This window comes from Cyrtonyx montezumae, unplaced genomic scaffold, assembly GCF_038088225.1.
Source record: "Cyrtonyx montezumae isolate F1298 unplaced genomic scaffold, pur_monq_1.0 scaffold_15, whole genome shotgun sequence".
In the NCBI taxonomy this organism is placed as follows: Eukaryota; Metazoa; Chordata; class Aves; order Galliformes; family Odontophoridae; genus Cyrtonyx; species Cyrtonyx montezumae.
The window spans coordinates 4,546,752-4,574,677 of NW_027071881.1; the positions used below are offsets into that span (position 1 = coordinate 4,546,752).

The window sequence follows — 27,926 nt, forward strand, 5'->3', positions numbered from 1 at the left end:
GAGGTGAAGCTGAGTCAGCTGCGGGAGCACAGGTGTGGGCAGTTCACCTGTGTGACCAGAAGGGGCGGAGTCTGACTCCATCACTTCTAGACCTCACCTGAGGGTTGACTGCCACTGGGAAGGATCTCTTTTTGGAGATTGCTCCCTTTAGAGTTTTTCCACTGCAAGTCTGGGACATGGATGAGTATTTCATCTATTTTTGATTGTTCCCTTCCACCACGATAATCTTTCTAGTTATACATCCTGACTACCATACTATGAACTGCATCTGTTAATGATACACTCCTCTTGCAGTGCCTTGTAAGATGTTATTCCTATAGATGTCCTGAGTATTTGCAGAGTGGCAAAGTTGAAATGTGGTGTTGATGTAGAAGTGAGATCTTAACCTATCTGTTAAAATACCTTTTGAAAACCAGGAGCCCAAACCTTGAGCTGGAATACTCTGGTTTTCATGCAGAGCACATGGGTACGTGTGCTGCATCACCTCCCATCCCCTACCTTGATTAGGAGTGAGTCACTTGGAAATGGAACTATATAATGCCTTAATGTCTTTGTAAATGCGTGCTTGCTGTTTCTGATGTGTCTGACAACTTGTTCCACAGGACTGAGGGTTCTGCTTTTTTTTCCTACTGCTTAATGACCAGTCAAACTGTTGATGGCTATCACTGGCATTGTCATGTGCAATTTCACCGTAATCACTTGAAGCTTCTCAGCTTAAAACTTCCAAAGCATTATGCCTCAGTTTGGTTACTTTGCATGTTTGCAGTTCACGCTTTCTTTAGGTATGGTGGTACTGCACTGCAGAATAAAGCCACACGTGGCCCTACGAATGGCAGTGTGGGTGTGAAAGCACAGAGCTGGGGTTCATGGCAGAGAGCCTGTTCTGTAGTCTCCTTAGGTGGGCAGTGGCCATGGGCCCACCCTGCCCTTAGAGAGAAATGGGACATCCCAGTGGGAGTGGGCATGGCTGAGCAGCCCACATTGTGCACTCGGGCCCCTCTTCTTTCCATTCCAAAAAGCCTTTCTGTTTTAATGGGAGCACTGAAGAAGTTGTGTACTTGCCAACAGAGAGCTTCAGAGAGCATGATTTGATTATAGCAAAGCATTTTATTTTCTTTTTGCTCCAAGCTATGGGAAACTGATAAGAAAATCCAAACTGTTTTCTTGAACTCTTCCTCGTTACCCATGTAATTATCTTAGTACCCTTGGAAATAATCCTCTCTTCTATGAAATCTCTCCTTTCCAGGGTGGATCTCTGAAGTGGCACTGTGCTGCTTCCTGGAGGCTGTTTATTTTGGAGTGGCTGGGCCAGAGCAAGGGGAAGGATGAAGCCCTCAGCCCTCCCCACAGCCCTCACGCTGCAGAGTGGGGTAAAAAGAAAGGGGCAGAGCAAGGGAGGGAGCAAGAATGCCCTATGTTTTCTTGTCTTTTTGGCAGCACACAGAAGTGAAAGTGAAATTTGCTGCCTTCACTACTCAGTCCTAGCCTTTGCCACGAAGGTCTTCACATCGCTGCAAGTTGTTGATGGGCCCCTCATCCTCTGCATCTTCAGAGCAATCCTTACACTCGGTCCTTGGAGCTGTTCCAGGGCTGCTACCTGTGGCTGAAGATGGGGCACACTGTGCCGTGGAGCTGCAGGTGGCTGTGAGGGATGTCATCATTCCTTCCTTTCTGTCATCTGCCTCCTGGGCAAACACGGATGTTCTGATTGCTCTGGAGCTGACTGACCTTCCTCCCTCTCTGAGATCTCGCTTCTCTTTCTAGAGAGGTTGCTTTACAATCCCCCCAAAAGATCAATCCATGTGCAACTTCTGTAGAGTTGTTGGGCTTTCTGGAGCACTTGGCCTGCATCTCTAGAGTCTTCATTCACTCTGGGGAGATCTTTGGGAGAGCACTCACCCTTCAATGGTGGTGGGATGTATTCATTGCCCTGTGAGATGAGATGAGCCTGAGGGGCAGCTTGGCTGGGCTGCTGGCAGTTTCCTCCTGAACAGATTTGCATCAGAGAAGACGCTGCCAAATTTGAGTGTGAGAGGGCTCTGATGCCTTGCATGAAGAAATACTAAATAATTCCCTTCCTTCTTGTCCTGTTTCTCGACCCATTGACAGTTCACAGCAACAGCAGCCCCAAGGAAGAGCATTAGGACAGAGTGGATGTCCCCGTGCAACTGTGGCCCACGCAGAAATGCTGTCCCACACTACAAAAAAGACAAGATAGAACGCAAACTGTTGAGATGTACAGCACCAAAAGGCTTCTGACAACCTTCCTGTACGGGAAGGACTTCTGCTCTGATCTTTTGTTCCTTGAGATGACCTGGTTCATCCAGGAGTGAATCTGCAGCCTATAGGCTCTGCCCCCTCATCCCTTCAGCTATGAAACATGATCAGCTCCCTTTGATTCTCCTCGAAGGAGGCCAGGACTTTGGGCTGCGTTAGTACCACCTTTTTCAGATTCCCTTAAAAGCCAAATGCAAAGTAGTTCAAGAACCTTAAATTGTGCCTTAAAACAAATGTAAACCTGGGAGCTCTGGCATCAGGGAGAACTGGAGCCGAGACACTGTTGGCTTGGAAAGTTTCGTGGGAGAGAGGTAACAAAAAGCCCTCATGTGGAGAAGAGCAACCATTTTAACTGTGCTCAGCACCCAGTTGTTAACCAGGGCAGCCCTGCATGGGAAGGGCTCGGTGACCTGCAAAGGGCAGACCCAGTTCCTGCTGCTGTCTTTGGCTCTCAGCCTTGGCTCAAAGCTCCCAAGCCTTCCATATCTTGCCATCATCTTCCTTCCAGTCAATAAAATGGGCTTGAAGCCTTTGAAGTACTGGATTTCAGTGCACTTCAGCTGACTTCTGAAAGGCTAGTTTTTCAAAACTAGCTCCAAGCATGCCACATCATTTCTCTTCTTGTTTCCTTGTTATTTCTTTCTTTTTTTTTTTTTTTTTTTTTTTACAGTTCTGTAAATCCCAGGAGGCCAAACAGTAATGGATGCAGATTAAAAAGTTACCATCAAGCAAATGAGGGTGTGAACTTGCAAAGCGTCAGCTAATTTGCAGTTACTGCCCGTGTGTGTGCTCCTGCCCTGCAGCATCACCCAGCTCCCATTTCCTTCAGGCTAGGAGGATTCACACGAGCAGTTCCTGCAGTCCCATGGATGCATAGCAAGTCATAGCCTGTCTCACCCCAAGGTGATTTACTCATCTGTCTCAATCCTCAGTAATCAAGCCACCATCTTATGGAAAGATTGCCTCTCATTTATTTATGTCTGGCCTTATAACTTCAAACTAAGTTGCTATAGTGTGTCTCAATTTTCTCCATCTGTGAAAACAGATGCTGTTTATTTTGGACGATTTGCCAAGGGAGTCCAATTGCTGGGGTTGCTGCAGGAGGCCGAGCTGCCAGGACTCCAGCTCTGGTGGGTGCTCCCGATGAGCTGCACGCAGTGTGCCCAGAGGGGACCTGAGCTTTTCCATCTTTGTTTCACATTTGTGCATTTTTTGTTTGCAGTGCCTATCTGATGTAGGATGCGTCTTACACCATCTCTGTGAGTTTTGTTCAGCAGTAGGGACCCTCACTCTTCTCCAGGCCAGTAGTGAAGGCAGTGGGGAGAGCTGTGTGCTTGGTCACTTGCATGAGCCCAGGGCTCCCAGGAAGGTCCCACACTATGCCTGCTGTGGTGCAGTGGTGGCAGCCCAAGTTCAGAGGTTGGTAGCCCAAGCTTAATGGATTTGCTTGACCCTTGTTTGAGCAGGCAGTTTGTGCTGAGCTGCTGGGAGCTCTGTTGCAGACACCAAGGAACTCAGAGAGCATGGTGGAAATGGGCTGGTGCTTGGACTTGACCTTATCATAGAACGGCTTAGGTTGGAGGGGACCTTAAAGGTCATCTGGTTCCAACCCCTGCCATGTGCTGGGTGCCACCAACCAGCTCAGGTCCCATCCATGGCCTTGGGCACCTCTATCGAGGTCTTTCCAACCTTTGAGCCTTTCAGATCGGTGTCACAGGGGATTTGGCTGAGGAAGACCATTGTCAGGAAGTGCAGGTTGGCTGAGCCCACTGCTCATGCGTCACTGGTGCCCCATGCACAGCTTGGTGCAGTTCCCATCTGCCCACCACCTTGCCATGGGAAGGCTCGCAGCATCACTGTGTGCTTCCTGTGTACCACGTGGAGCTGGCAAGGAGCAGCCAGACCCTCCTGCACCAGGCAGCACTGCAGTGGGACACAGGGCAGGGCTGGGGACTTGTGCCAGCACTCTGTCTGGTTGCTGCATCACCTTCGTAAAGCAGTAGCACATTGGTCGTGGAAAGTCAAGGACAATGAGGCTTGAGGATAAAGACATAGACTTTAAAATCCCATTTTCCTCAGGGCTCCACCTTCTTTGTCCCTTTATCTTCTGCAGTGCCTCTGTCTTTCTTTTAAGGCTTTTGCACATCTGAAGGGTCAGGGCCGGGTCACGGCAGTGCAGCAGCTCCAAGGACACAAAGGAGGAATCCAGCACTCATCCCCAGTGCCCAGCCGAGCCGGGGCTGCTCCTGCTGCTGCCCTTTGGACACAGAAAGTTGTGATTAAAAATAAAGCTTTGAATAAAGATGGTGGAGCAGTGGGATCAGAGAGAAGCTCTGTCCGTTTCGGTTGCTTTAGGAGTAGAGGTGGTTCCCAGCTTCTCTGCTTTCATGGAGATTAATCCCAAGGGAAGGAAGAACGAGTTGTTCTTTACAAGTGGGAGATGCGCTCTCCTGGAGATCTTCTGTTCTCCAAAGCAAACTGCGATTGTGCTCCATGCAACCCGACAGCAAAGAGGTTGTTCGAGGAGGAACTGGGGGTGCAAAGCTGCTCCAGCTCCTGTGGGGCATAGGGAAGTGCTGGGTCGCCATCGGGGCTGCTTTCCTTTGGCCAACGAGAGCTTCCCAGTTACACGTTAACAGGCAATTCTAAGAAACATCCAATTAAATAATTAACCGCAGGGAAGAGATTTTCTTCTTCCCAAATCTTATTACCGCGAGTGTTTCGCATCGGGCTACCCATGTTTTGGGATTGGAGCCGTCCCCATTTCTTGAGAAACAGTGACCTCCAGTGGGACGGCTCTGGCAGCGCAGCTGTGGGGTTGGACGGCCCTGTTTGAGGTCCGGCACTGCTGCGGTTTGGGGTGTGGGTTTGGCTGGAGGGCCCTGGAAGGATGTTCCCCTGCTGGAAGCTGGGCAGGGACCATCATCACCATCCCCTATCTCACCCGAGTGCACGCTTGGTCGGGAGCAGCCCAGGGCTGCTGATGTGCTCCCGCTGCCCCCGGCAGTGGGGATGCAGTAATAGGATTTGCTGCCATCGAGGCAGCTCCAGGTGGGGACCCCACATCTCTCGGTGTCCCCTTGGGCCCCGGCTGACGGCCCCGGCTCTGTCTTGCAGTGCGCTGTGCGGAGCTGCAGATCCAGCTGACGGAGGCTGTGTCAGCGCTGGCGGGGCAGAAGGAGCTGGTGGCCAAACTGGAGCACGACCTCAGCACCATCCAGGCCCTGTCCGCCGTGCATCGCCCGGATGCAGAGGTAACCCTTGGGCCCGCAGCCCGCCTCCTCTTTTCTTCCTTCTTCTGTCCGGTTTTTGTTTTCCCACGTTTTCTTTCTTTCCTTTCATTTTCCCACCCCTTGTCCAGCTGGGTGCTGCATCAAGCCCACGCAGCAGGGTGGTGCTGGCATGGGAGAGGTGGCACGAGTGGTGACCGAGGGCCATCCAGCCCTTCTCCTCCCACAGAGGGACAGGTTTTAGGGCCAAGCCCCATTGTCTTTGGCTTGACCCTTGCTGAGCACCCACCTGGCAGTGATGCTCCCAGACCAGCACCGAGTGGGAAATGCTGAATCCTTTCTCCTCACCCCCAGGGTGCAGCTGTCCCCAGCCTGGAGAAGATACCGGAGCCCATCAAGGAGGCCACCGCGCTGTTCTACGGTGAGAGGCAGCCACAGAGCTGCTTGGGGTGGGGGTGGGAGCCGTCCCGGAGCTGTGGGCAGGGTGCTCACCTCTTGGGGATGGAGACATGGAGGTGCTCCCAGGCGGACACAGGCAGCATCTGCTCAGCACATCCCTCTCTGGGAACGGTGATGGGTTTTGTGTGCACTGCTGGTCCTACTGGCCACAGCCCAGCACCTATATGGGGCACCCGTGGAACAGGGTGATGCTGCTGCAGGGTGCGTGGTGGGTGTCCACTGGGTTTTGCTTCGTGCTAACTGCTGTCCACAGGTCACCCCCCATCCCCCAGCGCCCCGCTCCCTGAGGGGCAGGTGGACTCGCTGCTTTCCATCATCTCCAGCCAGAGGGAACGCTTCCGAGCCAGGAACCAGGAACTGGAGGGGGTACGTGAGGGTGGGGAGGACTCCTGTGAGCTGAGGTGGGCTGCTTCTCTGCCATGTGGGGTTTGGTATCAGCACAGCACCACTACAAGCAGTAGGAAATGTAAACTCTAGGGTTAGTGGGACCAGGGCCTTCCACCTGTCAGTGTTTCTCCAAAGAGCAGTCCAGATCCGTGCTGCGGTGCCATCCAGCATAGCACGGGGGCTGCTGGATGAAAAAAAGCGCATAATGAATGTGGATTGGGGTTGAGTTTCACCCAAGAGCTCTAGAAATTGAAGGACAGCTCCAAACCTTTTACACCGGCAGAGTTGGCTCTGCAGCTCCCATAGTGTCATGGATTGGGTTTTTCAATGAAGGAGGGTTGGGCCAGCAGGGACAGTTCTAATTGAGGAGCAATTTTGAGGTCTGAGGAGCTGGGGGCACTGAGAGGAGAGGGCATGGTGAGGAATGTGGTGGCAAAACTGCGTGTCAGCAAGTCCCATCTTGCCACGTTCTGGAGTCCCATTGGGGTACACTGTGTGGAGAAGGCTCCCATCACATCCCCGTCATCCTCATTGCATGGCTGCATTGAACCAAGAGTGGAGCCATGCAGCTGAGCCATTGAGGACACCCAGCACCTTTAGCTTCAGGGACCTCAGACGGGTGACCCTTCCAGCCCCATTGGTGCAGTGGGGCTCTGCATCCTATATGAGGACAGTGCCACGGGGGCTGAACCCCACGCTAACTGCTCCCCGTGCAGGAGAACCGCATGATGCAGCACACGGTGCACGCGCTGCAGAGCGAGCTGGACAACCTGCGGGCTGACAACATCAAGCTCTACGAGAAGATCAAGTTCCTTCAGAGCTACCCCGGCCGGGTGAGCGCTGCTGTTTGTCTTCCAGTCGGGCTGGCATGGACAGGCAGACCCCAAACCCCCCATTCATCCCAGTAACAGTAGCAGGAGGCCGTCCCCTGCCACCTCCCTGCCTTTCCTCCTCTGCTATTAATGGACATTTTAATGGCATTTGGGGATGGGAGACTCCCACGGCTGCACAGGACCTTATTTGGGTCTCATTCACGCCGGGCTGAGGTCGGCCCCTCTGACATTTTTCCCCGTGTCTCCCACGGAAGATCATTCCCGTGTTTATCTGTGCCACAAGGCAACCCCTGGATGCCATCAGCATGAGCTAAAAGAGCACACGGCTCCCGCGCGCCGCGTTGCATAATTCACAACCTAATCAGGCATGTGGCAAGTTAAAAATAATCATCAAAGATCATTCAATAAGGCCAGATCTGATGAATTCACCGCCCCTATATCGGGACCTGGCCTCATCGGGGTATCGCGTTGCAGGACGTAAGGGCATAGTTGCTAAAGGTCTTCTTGCAGCGTGGTTTGTGTGCCTTGAAGCCACCGGTGGCCGTGTGCTGGTGAGGGCAGGGCAGAGCCTCCATCCCCAAGCCCATCCCAACCTTTCCCTTCTGTCATTGGGTTTACCTTACCCTTCCTCACTGTTTTCCCTGCTGGCAGTAGCTATGGGGTTGTGCACTGATTTCTTCCCCCTAAAGCGCCGTCCTTGACCTGCCCATCCAGCAGGGCTTTGGGGTGTGTTGTTCAGTACACATTGGTTCTGCTGGTCCATCCATTGAATCCTGCACTACTCCATCCTTTGGGACCACTTCTTCCCAATAAGGCCGGGGAGGGCAGCGCCTGTGCCCAGGGGTGTGGGACAGGGACACGTGGCCCCACCATGTGTGGGTCTCATTGTGCCTTCACTCCCACAGGGCAGCAGCAGGGATGACACAGAGCTGCGCTACTCCTCGCAGTACGAAGAGCGCCTGGACCCCTTCTCCTCCTTCAGCAGGAAGGTATGGGACCCCTCACAGTGCACCCACACCACGTACCCACACCAGCCCCCCAGCTCCCCAGCTCTGCTTCCCCCACGTCACCCCTTCTGCCCCAGCTCAGCTCTGTGCACCTTTCTCCTTGCAGGAGCGCCAGCGCAAGTACCTGAGCCTGAGTCCCTGGGACAAAGCCACACTGAGCATGGTGAGATGTGGGGCAGACCCACCCCTGCCACGAATGTGGGGTTTGGGATGGTGACCCCCAGCAATCCAGCATGACAGAGGTTAACGCTGGCCTGCAGCAGCCACAGAATGCTGGAATATCTCGTAACGAAGGCGAAGTTGTCATTTGCATAAAAACCAAGCAAATGCCAGCATGAATATGGATCGGGTGGTGTGCCAGCACCACGGAGAATTAATGAGAGGCATTTACAAAAAAAAAAATGACTTACGGGAGTTACTCCCTGGGAATATTTAAGAACATAATCTTGTTTGTTACAGCAGCCTCCGCCGTGGCCCTGAATAGCAAAGATGATTTCAACACGGGGTTGGTTTGGTGGGAGATCTGTGGGTTTTAATGCCACCCTCGGAAATCCCACATGGTGTTTTGGGGAATTTGCTTCTGTCCACAATGAATCCCCAGCTTTCACAGCACGAATACAAAGTGGCAGTGTAGGATGTGTTCTCCATAAGCTGCTTTTCTGGGCTGTGGTTGCTCCCAAGCTTGGCTCTTTGGATGGACACCCAACTCCATCCACCCTCAGCCAACACCAATGGCCAGCGGCATCCTCAAGGGCTGACATCTTCCAGGGAGCTCAGCCCTGCGATTCACAGCCTTGAGTTCACCCAAATTCCGAGCCACCCACGCTGGGTGTTGAATCCCTAGCAGATATCAAAATGGGATTTCATCTCTGCTCTTTGCTGCAGGGGCGGCTGATCCTATCCAACAAGACTGCTCGCACCGTCGCGTTTTTCTACACGCTGCTCTTACACTGCCTTGTCTTCCTGGTAAGAGTGGAGGGAGCAAAGCACGGCCACGTGGAGCTGTGCCAGGGCTGCCTGAGCTCCTGTACCTCACGTGCTTGCTGGGGGCTGAGTTATCATTTCAAGGGGAAAAGAAGAAAAGAAATCAATAATTAAAGGGTGAAATGAGATGAAAGACAAGTCAGAACAATATTTCTTTCCTGATCGTCTCAAAGTAAATCCAACCTTGTGTTATTTTGGTGAGGGAAGGAGCGTAGAAAATAAAAAGTTAAGCATCATTAAAGTTTAAAGCTCTAACCTAAAAAAAATAATCATAAATATTGCATGGTTGGGATGATCTGGCTTCACCTAGAAACAAAAGGGCTTGGAGACCGAGCCCAGCACTGCCCGGGAATGGGCAAAGCTGCAGTGCTGCTGGGGATGGGAGCGCTGTAGGGTGCTGCAGGGAGGAGGGATGTCGTGGCGTGGTGGGGAAGGGATGCTGCAATAGGGATGGGATGTTACGAGGTGTCATGGTGGGGTTGGGACGCAATGGTGAGGATGGGATGCCATGGTAGGGGCGGGATGCCACAGCAGGGACACATCAGGCAGAGGCTTGCACACAAACCCACCCCAATCACGTTCCTTATTTTGCAGGTTCTCTACAAAACCGCCTGGAGTGAGAGCGTGGGCAGGGACTGCGCGGCCTTCTGCGCCAAGAAGTGGGTGTGAGCGGGGCCGGGTGGGGCCGGGGGCAGAGCGGGCCTGAGCACCACCGGGTGCTGCGAATGAGGGCGGGAGTTGGGTGGGGAAAGCAGCAAAAGGTGGAGTGAAGGCAGGGTGGGATCTCTTGGCTTCCCCCACGTCTGGAGGAACGCCCTGACGTGGCCGTGCTCCTTCCCCAGGTTCGCTGACCACCTGCACAAGTTCCATGAGAACGGGGACGCGGGTGACATGTGGCAGTGACTGCCTGCCTGCGCCGCTCTTCCCGTGGCAGGATCCGGCCCTTCACTCTTGCTTTGCTTTCTGCTTCAATGGATGGAGACAACGCCGCACCCTCAGCCCCTGTTGGAAACCAGCCCCAGTGTGGGGTAAGACCGGCCCACAGTGCTTTGAGGATGGATGCACCAAGGATGGAGCTGGGGGATGCTCAGCACCACCCGAGGGCAGGGCATTAGAGCTGCTTCCCTGTGGGCACGTTGGCTTCAGATGATGATATTTGCTCTTTGCCACCGGGAGATGTGATGCAGGAGGGGTGGGCTGCTCGCTGGGGCTTCGCTGGGATGGTTCTGTTGGCTTTGTTTAGATGTTACGTAGGGCGGCTTGGATCGCAAAACCTCTGCTGCTATTCACACTTGTACTCTTCACAAATGATTTTGAATAATGTAGAGTTCTGCAGGATGAGTGATTAAATAAACAGTTATGCATTGAGGGAGTTGTTTGGGGTTTTCTTTCTGGGATGTTTTGCTCAAGTGCACGGTTGGATGAGATGATCTCCGTGGCTATTTCCCCACCCCATGCCAGGCTGCATGCAGGGATGACAGGACCCCCATCCCCGCAGTGAGAGGATGATGTGGGGCTGATGGATGGGAGAAATCATCCTTTCCCTTCTCGTTCCATCCCAAGCACTGGGATGCTCCCCACTTCTGCTCACCCCCATCCTTGTGCAGCGAGGGGCTGTGGCCCTGCCCCATCCCCACTGACAGCACAGGAGCTGATGGACATTTCTACAAAAAGAGGGGGGAAAGAAGTGGCAGATTTTCTTCTTCTTTTTTTTCCTTTCCTTCCTTTTCTCTTGCGGGGTTGCCAGGACCCCTCCCTCAGACGTCCCCCATCCCTCGGTGCTGTGGTGGGATGGGAGCTCGTTGCTAATCTACTCTGAAAGCTGCTTTGATCCCAATGCAGCATGGAAGGATTTCGGCGACCCCCCCACCCCCCCTCTCCCAGCTCTCCCTCGCTGCTTTAAATTTGATTATGGGAAACAGTCTTAATTAGTATTGACAGCCATTCGGGGAAATAATTAAAGGAAAACCCGTGCTTTCTGTCTCCCTCCAAGCTGTGCATCGCTCACGCAGACCCGGGCTGTTTCGGGGGCTGCGGTGTGGGGGGCTCAGCTCCTCTCCCTCTGCTGTCACCGCAGCCGTGCTGGGTCTCCATAGCCACGAGGCAGCGCCGTGTCCGTGCTCTGCAAATGGAGCGCCGAAATCGATAGCGCTCAGCAGCGCCGAGCACCGCACCCAGCAGCGTCTGCCGCCCCGGGGCCCAAAGGGTTAACCTCAACTGCAGCCCGGCCCTGGGGCATCCGTCGGTGGTTGTGTGCTCCGTGGTTATTTTGGGCAGAAGGGCTCTGGCAGTGTAACCTCGCAGGGAGCAATGCCTCCGCTGTTGCCCATCCCACGCTGTGCCCACCCAGCACCCCGATATCAGAGCACCCATACCCCAAGAGAGCCCCCACCCCATATGGGGACCGATCAATGCACGGGATTGGGGTGAGCAGAACCGGAGGTGGTGGGGGGGAATTGTCACGCCCACCCCATGGCAGCCGGGCCCAGAGATGGGGTGACACATGGCCTGCCCCCCCCATTACTGACCGAGCTTGCATTGCGTGGAGCTCAGAGCCTCATCCCCACTGTGCAATGCATCACTGCGTCGTTCCCCACTGTGCCCACTGCGTGGAGTTTCATCCCTGCTGCATTAAGGTTTTCCCCACTGTGTGGTGCATTGGTGCTCCGTTCCCGTTGAGTGGAACTTTGTCCCCATGGCGTTGGGGTCACGTCCCCACTGTGCAGTGCGTTGGTGCTTCGTCCCTGCTACGTGGAGCTTTGTCTTCGTGCACGGAGCTTTTTCCCCTTTGCAAGGAGCTGTGTCCCTGCTGCACACGTTTTGTCCTCTGTGTGATGCACGGGGGTGCTCTGTCCCCACTGAGTGCTTTGTCCCCGCTGCATAGAAATTGATCCCTAATGCGTCGGTGCCTTGCACGCGTGCTTTGCCCCCTCTGCACGACGCTCTGTCCCCATTGCACAGATGCCACCCCCAAGAATTTGTCCTGGGGGACAACAGTGCCCAAGGCCACCGTGCTGCCGGGGGGGGGGGGGGGGGGGGCAGCGGCGGCAGCGAGCCCCACATCCTCGCAGAGCAGCCGGGATCTGGGGCTGTTCGGGTGCCGGTCGCTATGGAAACCCTTCTGCGAGCGCCGGTCCATGCGAGCGCTGTCTGCGCTGCCGGGAGGAGCGATGCTGAGAGGTGACATGAGGGGATGGGGCTCTGCGGGTCTCCATGCAAGGGGGTGAGGGGGGGGAGGGGGAGGGAGGGTCGTGGGGGTGCACCCGCGGGGGTCTTTTAGGGGAAGAAATGCGATGGTGGTGCAGTGCTGCCCTCTGGGTGGCCGGGAGGGGATCCTGGATGGCCCCAGTGGGGTTTCCCTGCACTGCTCCCAGTTCCCCACCGCTGTGGGCTTTGGTTGTGGGCTCTCCCCCAGTTTTTTCCCTCTCTCCCTTTTCTCCTGGTGACTCCCCCCCCCCCCCCCAACCCCTATATCTCATTTCAGCCCATTCCCAGACCTGCAGTGGTGGCCAGCAGCTCCTCCTATCCAGGGATTTCCAACCCACAGAGCCACAAAGAGGCTGATGGTAAAAGCCACTTTCTGGTGCCCCAGAGAACCCTATGGGGCCGCCCCACAGTCCCACTGGGCCAGAGATGCTCTGTGGGGTCGCTGCACGAAGCCCCACTGGTATCCCCCAGGCTGGAGGAGCACCCCATGTGCAGGAGGCACGGCCCCACAGCCATCCTGGTTCCGTGTCCCCCACATAGCCCAAACCAACCCCAAAATCCCACCGGGCGACGCCCTGAAGGGTAAAAAGGATGGTGAGGAAACGTAATAAACAGCAATACTAACAAACCTTCCCCTCTCTGCCCCTTACATAACCGGCATTGCCTTAATCCTACAGGTGCTTCGCAGAACTAAAAAGGATTTGTTCCTCCCGCAAATCCCCGTTACATTTTTTGGTGAGTCATCCTGATCCGCCCGCCAGGGAGGCCCCCGCCGTAACGTGACCCCGCGCTAAAGCTCCCCCAGCAGCGGGAGGAGGATTATGGCCGTGTCCTGACCCCCTTGGCAGGGATGGTGCTGGGCCGTGGCCCTATAAATATGTCAGCGGGACAGCGAGGCGAGCGCCGACCCACAGACCTTGACACCTTGACCTGGGGCTGATGCTGCTGTACGGCAGAGTCTGGGGCTGGGTGCACTCCTGGGGGGCTGCCGACCCCCAATCCCCTCCCCTAAGCAGTGGGAAAATGAGTTTTAGGGTCACACCGGGGGGTGCGGAGGTGTTGTCCCTCGGGGTGAAGCCGAAGGAGGAAATATGGGTATGGGATGTGGGGTGGGATATAGAATAGGGGTGCGTGGAGGAGGCAGCGTGCCTTGAGTGGGATGGGATGCTGTGGGGTTTGGGATGCTGTGCAGGATGTGGGGTGCCTCGAGAGCTGCACGGTGGGACGTGGAATATGTAGGATGCAGTGCGGGATGCCATGAGGGATGCAGGGTGCCCTGCATGATGTAGGGCGGGATATGGAATATGGGGTGCCTGCAGGTTGCTCGGACACCCTTTAGGATATGAGATACCTTATAGGACACGGGGTGCCGTGAAGGATGCAAGGTACAATGTGGGATCATAGGATCGGAGAACTGGGGAACATGGGGTGCCTGCAGGATGCGGGGTGCTGTGCATGACGTGCCCTGGGCGCCCTGTGGGGTATGTGGTGCATACCCCACACCCGCAGGATGCGAGCTGCCCTACGGAATGCGAGTCGCATTTAGGATGCAGGCTGCCACGTGGGAGACGGGGCTTCGCACGGGACGTGGCATCGCTCCTGCGATCTGGGGTACCCTGAAGGGCGCCCGTGCGGGATGTGGGGCGCCCTATGGAACTCGGGCTCGCCCTGCGGGAACGGGGTGCCCCGGGGGACGCCGTCTCCCCGCTGACTGCACGGCACAGCGCGGAGCAGCGCCGGGCGGGGCCCTTTAAAGCGGGGGGAGGAGGCGGGGTCGGGCTGCGCTGGGGGCGGCGGGCAGTGCTGGCCCCGCCGGAGCCGCACGGAGCGCAGGGCCGAGCGGGGCCGTTCCGGGCCGGGTGAGCGCATCCTCCGGTACCGGAGCGCGGCTGCGTGCGGCGGCGTTGGGGGGAAGGATGGGGGAGGGGGGGGGGGGGGGGGGGGGGCGGTTTCCTGGGTATTCCCCCCCCCCAATCCTCATCGCGCCGTTGCGGAGCGCACCCCCGCGTTTCAGTGCGGGTTGGGGGGGGGGAGGGGGGTGTCCCTTTTTGCAGCCCCTCCGGGTGCGTTGGGCCCGGACCCGGCGGGGGTGTGTGCGCGCGCGCGGCCCTTTAGGGACGAGCTTTGATTTGATATGATTTTTTTTCTACATATTTTTTTTTTATTTATTTATCTCGGGGTTTATTTCTTTATTTCAAATGGTTCGCATGAGCATTGCGTTCCCCCCTAACCCCCCCTCCCCCCCCCCAGTCTCCCACCCTTCTCCCCCACCCCGGCTCCGGGGGCACGGCAGCACCACCCCCCCTATATCCTCCCCCCATAGTGGGTCCCCCCCCCGGCTCTGCCGCATTCCCCGCAGCGTTTCGCGGCCTTTGGGCAGCGCTGGGACCGCCGCTCGGGGCCGCGGGGTGAGATAACGCTGCGATGCGGAGCGGCGGGGGGGGGCTGACCCCGTCCGACTTTGCCCTCCAGGTCCCTCCGAGAGCCGCGTTTGGGTGTAGAGATCCGTCGCTCTGAGCCATGCACCTGCGCGGGTGGGACCGCGCTGCCCCGGGGACACGCTGAGCTGCGCCGGGAGAGGAGGTAACCGCGGGACGCGCTGAGCTCCGCAGGCTTTGCACGGCTCCGTCCCCTCGCGATGGTCGGGGCTGAGCGATGGTCGCGGTCTGTGTCCAACACCTTCTGTGATTCTCACCCGACCGCTGCGGTCTTCCCTCGGGGGCACGGCGGTGCACGCGCACTGGGGTGGCTGCGGCCCTTCCTGCTCCTCTTCCCCAGGGTGATCAGAATCAGAAACCCAATGGGGGCCACGCATTCCTCACCTGAACCCTCCCACCCCAGCCCCACTGCGAGAGAGCTGTCGTCCCACACCTGGTGGGGTTATTTATTTCCGAGGGGGGGTAAGCCGTGAGCGCTCGCAGCACCTGCTGCGGGATGCACGCCCTGCGGATGTTTGGCATTCCCCAGCACCGCACTTCCGAGCCGGGGATGAGCGGCACGGGGCCGGTCCCATCTTCCCGACAGCAGCTGCACGGCACCCCACAGTGTTTAGGGTCCGTGGGGCATCGCCGTGGCCGGGGGCAGCAGGGAGAGGAGGAGCAGAGATGCTGTGTGGAGCCCACCCTGCCCAGCTCGGCGCCGCGAAGGGGGAGCGGGGTGCGTGGAGCCTTGGGGCCCTGCGGGGTTTGGTGGAGCTGTTTGGATGCACTGAGTGCTGAGCTGTGAGCGTTGCAGTGTGGGGCTGAGCCCTGCTCGGGTGCCATTGGCCTCTGAGACGGTTCAGTACAGACCTATGTAACTCTATCCCGTGTTCGCTACGAGCTGTAATTGAAAAACAATCTTGGGGTTTTCCTTCCCGTCCCCTAAGGGACGGGGATCCCGGCTGCGAGCTGGGAAAGGCTGTGCTGTGCCACGCTGTGCCCCAAAGCACCGCCATGGAGCCCCTCTGCTGCCCTATAGGGTGAGGGCAGCACCCAGAGGCCTGCAGTGCGGGCTCTGTTGGGGTGGGAAGTTGAGAGGAGGAGAGATCTGTTGAGGGCCGAGGGGCGGAAGGAAGCTGAGGCTTAGCGAGGGAAACGTGAGCTCGCTGGGCTGGGATGGGGCTGTGCCACTGCTCTGCTATTGTGGGGGTAAAAATAGCAGCGGGGTGGATTGCAGCGTGTGGAGACTCTCCCAGAGCTGGGCAGGTGAGCAGCACCATTGGGAGAGCAGGACAGTGTCCTCCGGCACCAAAAGCACTGTTATTTCCCCAAGAAGGAGCCCTGGCAGGCAATCCGTTATTGCTGCTATGGTTTTCTGTCCCTCTGAGCACACTTAGTGCTGGTCTGGTGCCCTGGCAGTGGCACAAAGGCCACCAGGAGGAGGTGGCTTGGTCTCCATCCCTGTGGGCTGCACAGCACAGGTGAAGGCGACATGCTGGGTGTGATGCTGCCCGTGCCAGCAGCGTCACCACGGCCGAGGAGCGCGCGGTGTCACATTGCTGCGGCGCCCGCTCGTGACCCAGGGATCTCCCCATGGTGGACACATGGGGACGGCTGAGGTCAGCCAGTGTGCTGGGGGTGAGCAGGTGCCTGGGTTTCCTTTGAGTGGCATGGATGTTGCTAGAAGCCGAGCAGTGGGACATCCTCCTTGCTCACACCCCAACCCCGGTGCTCCCTGTGGTGCCACGTACCCTAGGAAGGTTGGATGCAATCCTGCCCTGGTCCCAGCCTGGCCACACTCTGCAGGGTGGAAGGGAAACATCTCTTTATTAGGGCTGTTTCCTTAAATAAAGCCCTTGGAGCAAGTGCTGGCCTGGCTGCTCTGCTGTCCCATGGCCGGGCTGCGTTGTTAACACTTCATTACTTGTTAGTTCCTCCCCGCTCCTCTGGTTCAACAAATCCCAGTGGCTTTGTCCTCACTCCCTGACTCCCACCTCACCAGGGACCTTATGTATATATTTTTTTTCCGTGGTCCTTTGCGCTTCTGCTGACCGCTGGGATTTCATTTCTTCTCCTGGAGGTCAGGAGCACACTTTGCCTTCCCGCTCCTTCTCCCCGCGTGTGCCGGTGCATCCCTGCGGCTTCTCGGCACGGCCTGGCTGCCAGCAGCTGGCTCCTGCTGCAACCTGGGCTCCCGCTTGGCTGCTCCCCAGGGATCTTTTACTTTTTATTTCTGTCCCCTTCTAAAATCTTCCCCCAAGTGACGGCAGCAGCAGACGCGGCTCTGCCCCGGAGAGCGTTTGTGGTGCAGGTGGGTTAGAAGCGAAGGCACCTCACGTCTTTGGGTGGGCACCCTGCGGTCTCAGTTGTCCCTCCATGGTCACAGGGGCTCAGGTTGGATGTTAGGAACAATTTATTCCCTTAAAGAGCGGTGCTGTAGTGGTACAGCTGCTCAGAGAGATGGGGAGTCACCATCCCTGCAGGCGTTCCAGCGCCATGGGGATGTGGCACTGAGGGACGTGGGCAGTGGGGTGTGCTGGGGTTGGACTTGATGACCTTAGTGCTCTTTTCCAACCTCAGTGATTCTGCGATTCCCATATTCCTGTGTCCTGCTGTGTAACCCAGGCTATGACTGCTGGCAGACATCCCTTGCCAAGGGCTCTGCCTCCTTCCGTGGGAGCACACCGCAGCGTGCGGGCAGTGGCACTGGGGGTGAATTGCCCCCACTTGCCCAAAAGCCCTCGTGGATTTGCTGCCTGCTTTGCCTCCCAGCACCCTGCCCGGGGATGCTGTGTGTGCTGTGGAAGTTATTTTGAGAAGTGGGGCAGCACTGTTGGCATGGAGGGGAGCGGAGGCACAGAGATGAAAGGTAAATCTGCACAGATAATTGGGAGCTGCTTCCTGCAGGAATCAGGTGGAGGGGTGTGTGCTAGGCGGGGGGGAAGGTGTCGAGGTGTCTCTGCAGTGCCGTGGGGTGCCCTGAGCCCCCTGCTGCTCCTGTGGAGGGGTCCTGGACCTGGTATGGGTGGGGGGTGATGAGGAGCCGTGCACCCCGCTGCCTCCTCCAGGCCATTGTTCCTCCAGGCTTTGTTTTTATAAATTGCCCTTTGGGATTCTGTCATCCCTGTGCAGATGAAAGGAAGATGCAGTGCCTGTGTACATGTCTCTGTGTCAGCTGGGTGGCCCAGCTTTCTGTTCGGGGTTTTCATTTTTTGAAGTGCTTTGGGCTTTGTTTTTTTCACCTCCTCTCTAATCTCTCCAGGTGTCAAATCTTGGCTTCCAACCCCTCGGTTCTGGGTAATCGGTCCCTCTCCTGCTCCACCCTTCCTGGGGAATCAATGGAGATGTATAGCTAACAGAATAAGCAGTTCAAATAGTATGATAGTCAGGATGTGTAATGAGAAAGATTGTTGCAGTAGATGGGAGTAATTGAGAAGAGATGGAATGCTCACCTGTATCCCAGGCTACAGTGGAAACTCCAAAGCAGTGATCTCCAGAAAGAGACCCTTCCCCAGTGGTGGTCAGCCCTTAAATGGGGTTTGGGAGAGGTAGAGTCAGACTCCAACCCTTCTGGTCACACAGGTGAACTGCCTACACCCATGCTCCTGCAGCTGACTCAGTGCTCGCCTCAGGTGATCAATGAGTGGTTCAGGCCATGATTCAACAGTTCCCATACAGGGGAGAAGCACAGCCCCCAGGGCAAAGCCATCTTCGTGGCAGTGAGAGACCCGCTATGTCTCCCCAGAATCCCTATCATGCTGCTGTGTGCTCAGGGAGCTGCAGCCATGTGTTGAAGGGCAGTATCTGAGCCTTTAAATTCTGTGCCAGTGATGGATGGATGCATGAGAATTGCATTTGCTGGGCTGGTAACAACAGCGTTGCGTTTTATGCTGCTTTCCTGCTGTCTCTTGGGGGGAATTCAGACACATCCTAAACTGCAAGGCCGGGGATTTCCCTGCTGCGTGAATGGGGCAGAGAAGCACTCAGGGAACTGTGAGGCAGTGGTGAAGTTGGGCTCGCCGCTCCCAGCTCTTGTCAGCCTCTGAGGCAGAGGTTGGGTGACGTCGGGCGTTCTCCCATGGGCGTGCAGGTCTGGTCTTCACTTCTGCTCAGCTCCTGTTGGCTCTGGCTCTGCTTTCTTGATTGATTTTTCCCTTCAGCGCATGGGTTGTTGATCCCTGGGGCTTTCTGTTGAAGCTGTGGGGTCTGATGGCTGCGTTGGACCCGCAGGTCCCTGCACTGCTCCGGTCAGGGACTCTTCAGTGGTTTTATGAGAAATCAATGCCGCTTTTGAACGGGTCATAATCATAAAATAAGTACAATTTATGGCTGCTGCCGGGGCCAAGTTTTGTTCCAGCGGTTCCAGCGTGGCAGAAGGAGAGGAAAGAGCACAAAGCCGCTTTCCCGCAGCGTTCCCCACGTCGTGCCAGGGCTGCAGACCCGCAGCAGCAGCGGGGGAACGCGGCGGCCGTGCTGATGCTGTCCCGTTGCCCGCAGCCCGCCGCCAGGTGGAATGGGGCAGCCATGAACGGCGATGCCCTGTGCCAGGAGCCCTCCTCCCCGCTCCCCGACTGGCGCGAGTTCTGCGAGCTGCACGCCCAGGCAGCCGCCGTCGACTTCGCCCAGAAGTTCTGCCAGTTCCTGAAGGAGAACCCGCACTACGACACGCCGGGCGCCGAGGCCTCCTTCTCCCACCACTTCGCTGCCAACTTCTTGGATATCTTCAGCGTGGAGGTCAGCCGGGTCTTCGTCTCCGACTCGCCCACCAAGTACAACATCGTGCCCTTCGTGGGGCTGCAGAACTGCCACGTGCCCTACGGGCGCGAGGTGGCCCAGCGGAAGGAGGAGACGTCCACCGAGTCCTTGGACAGCATGGAGGCCCCGCTGAGCGCCGGCCGCTACCTCAGCCCGGCACAGCAGGCGCAGGCCCGCAAAGTGTCCTCCTATGGGCAGTCCCGCAGCTCGGAGGACGTCTCCGTGCATGCCTCCGCCAAGCCCAAGTTCAAGAAGGGCTTCTCCTTGAGGAACATGAGCTTGTGCGTGGTGGACGGCATGAAGGAGATGTGGCACCGAAGGTCTTCTCCTGAGCCGGGCGCCGAGGCTGCTCCAGGCAACAGGAGGGCTGAGAGGGAGCCGTGGGGCAAGGAGCCCGCTGACCCCCGCGAGAAGTGGACGCACAAGCTGCGTCTGTCCAAGGCGCAGTCCTCCAAGGTGGAGCTGGTGGACATCCAGAGGGAGGGCACGCTGCGCTACATGGTGGCCGACGACACGAACTGTGTGGGCAGCTCGCAGTGGCAGAAGTGCCGTCTCCTGCTGCGCAAGGCCGTGAAGGTGGAAGGGGAGAGGTTCCTGCTCGAGTTCTACGTCCCTCCCAAGGTAAGGCCTGGCTGAGGGTCTTGGGCTGAAGTTCAGGCAGCAGTTGTGCTTTGTGGGTTTGGCTGGGGAGGCGAGGTGCTGGGTGTCGAGACGTGAATGCGCACACAGTTGGGTGCCGTCCACAAAAGCATTGGTTATCATCCCCCGTGGCCTTTGGAAAGGTGCTGGAGCCCCAGCCTGGTGGCTCAGCCCAAAGCGTTGGTGGTTGCAGAGGAGAAGCTCAGTGCTGTGCTGAGATGCACAGTGCCCTGGGCACGAGGAGCTTTTGCTCTTCCCAACACTAAACAGAGTGCTCTACATGCCACCAGGCGGTCCCACACTCGGACTCGCCATTCCTTATCATCAAATTGATAATTCATGTGGAGTAATCATAGAATCACTGAGGTTGGAAAAGACCTCTAAGGTCATCCAGTCCAACCATCCACCTCCCACCAGTACTGCCCACTGACCACCTCCCCCAGTGCCACATCTACACGGTTCTTAAGCACCTCCAGGGATGGGGACTCCCCCACCTCCCTGGGCAGCTGTGCCACTGCACACTTAGAAGATTTTCCTGATATACAGCTATCCTTGCAGTACCCAGCCCTCCCTGTGCTTACAGAGCCTTGCCTGCACTGTGCGTGCTCATCGTTGGCAGCCCTGGGGCAAATAAGAAGTCATTCCCTGGGGCCTTACTAGTTCAGTTAGAACTGAAAACTCACATTATTTAAATGCCATGGGAAGGCATTCCCTGCCTGCTGCTGAATGAGCAGGGTGGGTTTTCCCTTTCTCACCTTCTCTGGTGGGGAAGCTCTGATGGAAGAACGCAGCAGGGCTGGGCCCCACGCAGCACACGTGGAGGTGATGCTGCTGATCACAGAGGTGGAAATGAAACCAAGGGGGAAAGGGACAGTTCCTGTTCTCATACTTCAGTTTTTAGCTGAAGAAGAAAATAGGAACTGAACCTGTTGTTGGTAACCTACAGCTCTCTTTGCCAGCCCCATCGGGATACCAGTGCTGCAGCAAGGAGGCTTGGCAGACAAGCACAAACTTCCCCATCTTCCACTGGGCCTTCTCCTCGTTTAATTAAAAGAGCTCGGAGTTGTCAGGCACATGAGGGAAATCAATGCTTTTATTATTATTATTTTTATCTCCCCAACCCCCCGTAACAAGCGCGTGGGCTGAGCTGCGTTCTTGCCTCTCTGAGATCTGCCTTCTCCCCCGGGATGGTTTGATTCGATTGAGTGAAGACTTTTTATTGTTTATTGATTTGATTTGTTTGTTTTCATTCATTATTTTTTTTCCAGGCTTCCAAGCCCAAGGTGAGCATCCCCCTGTCAGCCATCATCGAGGTGCGGACCACCATGCCTTTAGAGATGCCTGACAAGGACAACACCTTTGTGCTGAAGGTGAGGGTGGGGGCAGTGGTGGGCAGCCCCACATCCAACCCCACCGTGGGGGATGTTTTGCCCCCAGGGATATTTCCTTGGCCCTAGCATCACTGATTCTGCTGCCCGCCTTCCCGTGCCGTGCTCCCCTTTGGGGCTTCCACAGTGTCGCAGCATCCACCTGGTACCCAGGTATATGGGATTGAGGTAGAATCACAGATTAATTAAAGTTGAGAAAAATCCTTCAGATCCCCAAGTCCAACCCCAGCCCACCCCCACCGTGCCTGCTGACCGTGTCCCTCAGTGCCACATCTGCACAGTTCTTTGACACCTCTGGGGACGGTGACTCCATCACCTCCCAGTTGTTTGCCTGGTTTTGCCATTGTGTTTTTTGCTTCACCCCATCACTATAAGAATGGTGAAATGGGTACCCAGAGACAATTTGCAAGGACTGTTAGCAGAGAGACTGAAACCATCTCTAGCTAGAGACCTCAGAGAAATGGTTCTCCATACAGTGTAATTAACTGAATGCTCCCTGTTGATGGGCAGCAGCCCACAGTGACAAATAGCAGGCTTGGGTGGGGGTGCTGGGAAGTACCATAGGGACAGGTGGCAGCAGGGACCTTCCCACTGAGCACTGCTTCTCCCCACTCATGGAACCATAGAATATCCCATGTTGGAAGGGACCCATGAGGATCACCAAGTCCAGCTCCTGACTTCACAAAGGACCACCCAAACCACATGTCAGAGAGCACTGCCCGGATGCTCTTTGAACTCCAGCAGCTCAGGGCTGTGCCCACTGTCCTGGGGAGCCTGTTCTGTGCCTGACACCCTCTGGTGCAGAACCCTTTCCTAACCACTGGCCTGATCCTCCCCTGATGAAGCTCCATGCTGTGTCCTCCTCACGTGCCTCAAAGTGAAGGTGGTGCAGCAGGAAGCATCGCTTCTCTTTGCATCGCTTCTCCTTTCTTCTTCCCCTTTCCACAGCCCCAGTGCATCCTCTGGCTGTCTCCATGCCTGGAGGATGCTGCTGACTCACAGCAGCTCATGAGCTGCCCTAAGTCTCTGTGCTTTTTGCAGAAGCACTCCACAGCCACGGTTCCCCTGCTGGCGTCAGCGCCGTGCCCTTGAGGTGGAGCTGCCTGGGGCTTTTTCTTTCAAACCTGATTTCTCAGCATCAGGGTGTTCATTGCAATTCTTGCCTCATCCTCCAGCACACTGCAGCGTGGTGTAATCCCTGAATTGATCAGGGATCCATCCTTTCCTTCCTTCTGTCCTCGTCACTGCTGAGTGGCAGCATGGATGGGGCTGTGAGCACGGGGCTCAGTATCTCCTCCACTCTGGCCATTAACCATCAATGTCTGCCCTCGCAATATGGCTCATCACTCCTGCTCACGGTCTGCAGACCCCTGTAAAACCTCAGCCCCATTTTGCTGCCCTTCTGCAGCTCTGGCACCACTTCCACCTTCTCAGTAATTTCCCCCTCCCCATTTACCCTCTAACCTGCTCCTGCCCTGTTCTGCATGCGGGGTTAATTGATTGCCATCGATCCCTTCTGTGAGGCACCAAGCACCGAGTCAACCCCGGGGGCTCATTCGGGATCATCTGCTGCCCCTTTCCTGCTGTGCTCCTTCCACGTCTCCTTTTCTCAGTGTGTTCCTGACACCCTTTACTCCTCATGCCTCACTTTCTGCCCTGGGCCTTGTCCCTGCTGCCTGATGTAATCCCCCTTTGCAGAGGACTGGAACCCCCTTCGGTGCTAGGATATGGATCAGAGGGATGGGGTAGGGGCTGAGGGGGCTGTGCTTCCCCTGCTGCCTTCTGCACATGGGGCTGATGCAGAGCCTTCACCTGTGGGTGGGAAAGCCCCTGCCTCGTGCAGGGGGGGCTGTCCTGGACCCCATGATGCCCAGTCACCCAGCAATTAGCAGACAGCGTGTTCTTGCCGCACATCAGACACCAAGCACACGCGTTTTTTCCATTGCACAAGCAGTGCTTGCAAAATACCCGAGCCCTGCACATGCTTCACTTGCTTTCATGCTCGGCATGAAGGAGCACTGTGCTCTCCCAAGCTGTAAACTCTTGGTTAAACAAAACGGGGCTCTGCTGCTCCCCTGCAGCTGGCGCGTGGCAGAGGACCGGGTGCTGCTCGCCCCGGGCACTGCTCCCTGTTTATTTTCAGGACAGTGATTCAGTTGTATGCCATTAATTTAATTTGCAAGAAGGCTCTTGGCTGGCAATGCGATACCCTCCCAGAGCCAGGGCTCCTCCCAGCTCAGGGTCATGCAGAGGGGTCTGGGAGGGATGGGGCAGCAGCATCGCCTGGTGCCCACTGCCCCCATTACCATATGGTGTTTGCATGCTTCCCAGCCCCAGAGCAGCCTGAATCCTTAGGGCTCAGTCTTTGAGCATCTCTGGGCCCCTTTGCTGGGGTGGCGGCATCCTGGTGTCCTCCAACCAAGGAGTTATTAACAGCAGCAGGGAGATGTGGGGTTGGCTTTGCTTGGTGAGGGGTGGCAGGACCCCAGATGTGACCTGGCACTGTCCTGACTCTCCTCCAGGTGGAGAACGGTGCCGAGTACATCCTGGAGACCATTGACTCCCTGCAGAAACACTCATGGGTGGCGGATATCCAGGACTGTATCGACCCCGGGTAAGGCTCATGTAAGCTTCCCTCTCCCCATTCAGCCAGGACACGACCTGGGCACAATTCAGGCATTGATGTTCTAAGAGGACTCTGCTATGATGTTCTTGTTGAAAGGAAAATCATCTCATTCCAGGAAGCAAAAAGTTCCCCTGTGCAGCCCAGAGAGGGTGGTGGGCTGGCTGCTGGGGCTGGTAGCCAACCCTTACAGACCACTGGCTTGGAACGGACCCCAGCTGATGCAATTTCTGCAGCCTGGCTTATTGCAGAAAGTCCCTGACTCACTCGGGCAAAAATCTGGAGGCAGAGTCAGCAACCGCTGTGTGTCAGAGGTGCACCCTACAGAGCGTGCACTCAGTATCAGCCCTGCTTCCCATCCTTTTTCTCCAGCCCAGCATCCGTGCTGTACTGAAAGCTCTGCAGGCACACCCTCCCAGGGAGCCCCCAGCATTGCCCTTCTTGCCATGGCCTCCAAGGGGAGCTCATGGGGGTGAGCATTGCTGGGATGGGGGCTTGGGGAGGCCCCGCTGCCTCCTGTGCCCCGTTCCCCATGTCAGCCTTTCCCCAGAGCTGCATTTTGCTGGGGGAATTTGCCTATGCGCTCCTTTTTTTGGCTCTTCTTTAAATATACACAACCCCGTGCTGGCCTCCGGACACGGCCGTAAAGCACATAATAATGAACTCCACAGCAAATAATAATGAGCTGCTTCATAACGCTGCCACGCGCGCTCTGTGCCAGGAACGAATTGTCATTCAGCTCCTGCGTGCGGTGCTCGGTGCTCCTGCCAAGGATCCGTGCAGAAACCTCTGCGTAAGCAGCCAGCAGTGGGATTTCTGCAGAGCTCTGTCGGTTTTGGTTTCCTTCTCCTCTTATTTATTTATTTTTTTCTTCTTTTTTTTTTTTTCCTTTTAAGTGGCTGCAGCTGAATGACTCCCAGTGGCTGATTCACTTACTGGCCACTAAATAATTCAGCAGCTCCCCCGTGAGCCCTTACGCTAACGCAGCCGCTTCCTGGCTGCTGGCACGCACGTGGCTGCTGTTAAGCAAAAGAGCACCCGAATGCCACGAGCAGCTAAAAATAGGCTGTGTGCAAGCTGGGAGCTCGCACAGCAACGTGCACGGGGCAGCCTGGGTGCGTGGTGCATCGGCTGCTCGCCGTACCCCATCCCACGGCACTGAGTGCTGCACTTTTGTGCTCTGGGAGGAAGGGCTGAGGAGCTGGGGTTTTGTTGGGATGGTGAGGCTGGAGCAAAAGGAGTCTCTCTGAGGGGTGATGCCATGTGTGTGACCCTCTGCTCTGTGCTCTCCCCCCAGGGACAGTGGGGATGACATCGAGTTGGCATCCTGTGCACAGGGAGCCTGCCTGCCAGGCCGGGCATCCTCCTGCAGCTGCGAGTTCCTGGCTGATGGTGAGATACCCCATGGGGGTCGGGGGATGTGTGCTGCTGCCACCTCTGCTCCGTGAGGGGCAGCTCCTGCCAGGGAGCCTGGAGTGGGAGCTTGGGTCCTGGTGCTTGCCCCCACCACGGGGAAACGCCTACTCCTTGTTTGAAGGCATCGATGTTTCCTTCCAGAAGTGCAAAGGCTGCCGGACAGATGTGCCCTGCCCGCTGCTCACAATGCCACCACCACCGCCGTGCCCGTGTCCCACAGCCGGGGCAGGGACTCCATGGGGGAGCTGCTGGCCCACGTCCCACTGGAGAGCTTCTTGCAGACGTTGGAGTCTGCACCCACGGCCAGTGCACACCTTGCAGGTAGGTGTGTGTTGGGGTGGGAACACAGCACGTGGCTCCATTGCCTCGTCCTTGGGGCTGGGAGAAGGCAATGCCTGCGTGCTCCCTAAAACCCAGCGGTGCTTGCGGCCAGGAGAGGACAGTGAAGCAGACACGGAGATGAACCTGTCTGACTTCCCCTGGTTCCACGGGACGCTGTCGCGGATCAAGGCGGCTCAGCTGGTGCTGTTCGGCGGTGCCCGGAGCCACGGTCTGTTCGTCATCCGGCAGAGTGAGACACGGCCGGGGGAGTACGTGCTGACCTTCAACTTCCAGGGGAAAGCCAAGGTGGGTGACTCCCTTAGCCAACCTCAGGCAGCCGCGAGGCTGAGGGAGGTTGGGGCCTTCCACCTGCAGCTCACCCCCCGCCTCTATTTTCACAGCACCTCCGCCTGTCACTGAACGAGAGCGGGCAGTGCCACGTGCAGCACCTCTGGTTCCAGAGCATCTTCGACATGCTGCGACACTTCCACACCCACCCCATCCCCCTGGAGTCGGGTGGTGCCGCTGACATCACGCTCCGCAGCTACGTGGTGGCCCAGAGCCTGCAGCCTGGTGGGTGCTGGGGCCGTGTTGGGTTTGGGGCTGCTGGGGAGGATTTGGGCCGGGATCACAGAATCACAGGATCATTCAGGTTGGAAAAGACCTCTCAGATCCCTACGTCCAACCCCAGCCCACCCCACCATGCCCACTGACCTCAGTGCCACGTGCCCACGGTTCTGGAACACCTCCGTGGATGGGGTCTCACCCCTCCTCCTTGGGCAGCTGTGCCACTGCATCCCTGCCCTTTCTGGGAAGAAACACCACCCAAAAAGGAATGAGTGTCCATAGTTTCCTGGGTTCAGAAAGGAGAGGATTAAAGGTCTGCACAGCTCACTGCTCACTGCTGGGCAGGGAGGTTGGGGTGCACAGGGTGAAGGATGGATGGAGAGAGTGGGCTTGGGAAGGTGCCAGCCCCCAGCACCCTCAGAGGGGCTGAGCTCCCCATCCCATTATCATCTGGACGACGCCCTCAGATGTGTGGTCTCATTTCTGAGCGGTGCCGTGTGGGGCTGGGAGCTGGACTCAGTGATTGTTTATGGGTTCCTTCCAACTTGAGACATTCTGTGATTCCCTTGCAGACTCTGCCCCCCCGCCAGCCCTCGTGCCACAGCCGCCGCTCTGCCGCACCGACCCACCACCCCCACACTACTTCTGCAACACGGCGCCTGCAGCCCCACCGGTCCCACCACCCACCGAGGGGGTGACCGTGCCCCCCGCCGTCCCAGCACCCTACCACCGCCTGGAGGGAGCGCTGGGCCCCCGCAGCCGCAGCGACAGCGCTGAGCGCCGGCCAGAGCCCCCTGCCACCGGTGCTGAGGACTACCACGATGCCGATGGTGCCCGCAGTCGGACCCGGGCAGTGGAGAACCAGTACTCCTTCTACTGAGCCCCTTGAGGGTGGGGGGGGCATGGGGCAGCCGTGCCCCTTGCTGCTGCATCAGCCTCGCTGCCACCACCAGCACCGGGGTCAGGACGTCCTCCTTGCTCCTGTGTGATGTCCCAGCTGGACCTGGCAGCACTGGGGGGTTGCGAGGTTGGAAGAGTCAGTGCCATTTTGGAGCTTGCAGCGCCTTCCCTTTCCCTCTGGACCAAGTGTTCTCCCAGCACTGAGGTTTAGGTGTTCTGGGATGGGGATGGAAGTGTCCCTGCAGCGCTGTCCTTGTAGGTGCAGATCTGTGTGCCTGGAGGCACTGTGCCCCGTGCCCATCCCAGCTCCATCGTTGTGCATCCCTGGGGCACACGTTTCCCACACTCTGCCAGGAGGAGGTTTTTTTTCCAAAGCTTGATGCATCTCATTGGAGGAAGGTTTTTCCCTGCTTTTCTGCTCTTTCTGTTCCTTTGTCCTTTTTTCTCCTCGTGGAGACTCCCTGAACACCCCTTTTCTTCCTCCCTCTCCTCTGCTTCTGAAACCTCCGATGC

The 27,926-nt window shown here is 57.0% G+C and overlaps 2 protein-coding genes across 3 annotated transcripts in view; both read left to right on the plus strand.

The window, feature by feature from the left end:
- The window catches only part of CUX1 (cut like homeobox 1), a 231,469-nt gene extending 220,924 nt beyond the window's left edge, over positions 1–10,545 (plus strand). Inside the window, exons 15-23 of the mRNA XM_065731733.1 lie at positions 5,395–5,531; positions 5,862–5,928; positions 6,220–6,332; positions 7,070–7,186; positions 8,092–8,175; positions 8,300–8,356; positions 9,079–9,159; positions 9,772–9,836; positions 10,020–10,545. Coding sequence (XP_065587805.1) covers positions 5,395–5,531; positions 5,862–5,928; positions 6,220–6,332; positions 7,070–7,186; positions 8,092–8,175; positions 8,300–8,356; positions 9,079–9,159; positions 9,772–9,836; positions 10,020–10,080 — 782 coding nt within the window. The 3' untranslated portion in view covers positions 10,081–10,545. The remainder of the gene's footprint in view (positions 1–5,394; positions 5,532–5,861; positions 5,929–6,219; positions 6,333–7,069; positions 7,187–8,091; positions 8,176–8,299; positions 8,357–9,078; positions 9,160–9,771; positions 9,837–10,019) is intronic.
- A 7,991-nt stretch (positions 10,546–18,536) lies between these two features.
- Positions 18,537–27,925, plus strand: SH2B2 (SH2B adaptor protein 2). 2 transcript variants are annotated; one of them, XM_065731780.1, is made up of 8 exons: positions 18,537–20,180; positions 21,467–21,568; positions 24,109–24,200; positions 25,507–25,601; positions 25,767–25,946; positions 26,014–26,252; positions 26,348–26,519; positions 27,086–27,925. In XM_065731780.1, exons 1-8 carry the CDS (start codon positions 19,281–19,283, stop codon positions 27,391–27,393), a joined length of 2,088 nt encoding a protein of 695 aa, XP_065587852.1. In that variant the 5' UTR covers positions 18,537–19,280; the 3' UTR covers positions 27,394–27,925. The 2 variants fall into 2 exon arrangements, with proteins under 2 accessions (XP_065587852.1, XP_065587853.1); XM_065731781.1 differs by having other exon boundaries at positions 26,059–26,252.
- The last annotated feature ends 1 nt before the right edge of the window (position 27,926 follows it).

Bases quoted from the DNA above. Each gene is read 5' to 3' on its own strand.
- SH2B2 (XM_065731780.1), top strand. From the start codon at position 19,281: ATGCTGTCCCGTTGCCCGCAGCCCGCCGCCAGGTGGAATGGGGCAGCC. The intron at 20,181-21,466 runs GTAAGGCCTGGC...TTTTTTTTCCAG, and splicing joins AGTTCTACGTCCCTCCCAAG to GCTTCCAAGCCCAAGGTGAG. The intron at 21,569-24,108 runs GTGAGGGTGGGG...ACTCTCCTCCAG, and splicing joins ACAACACCTTTGTGCTGAAG to GTGGAGAACGGTGCCGAGTA.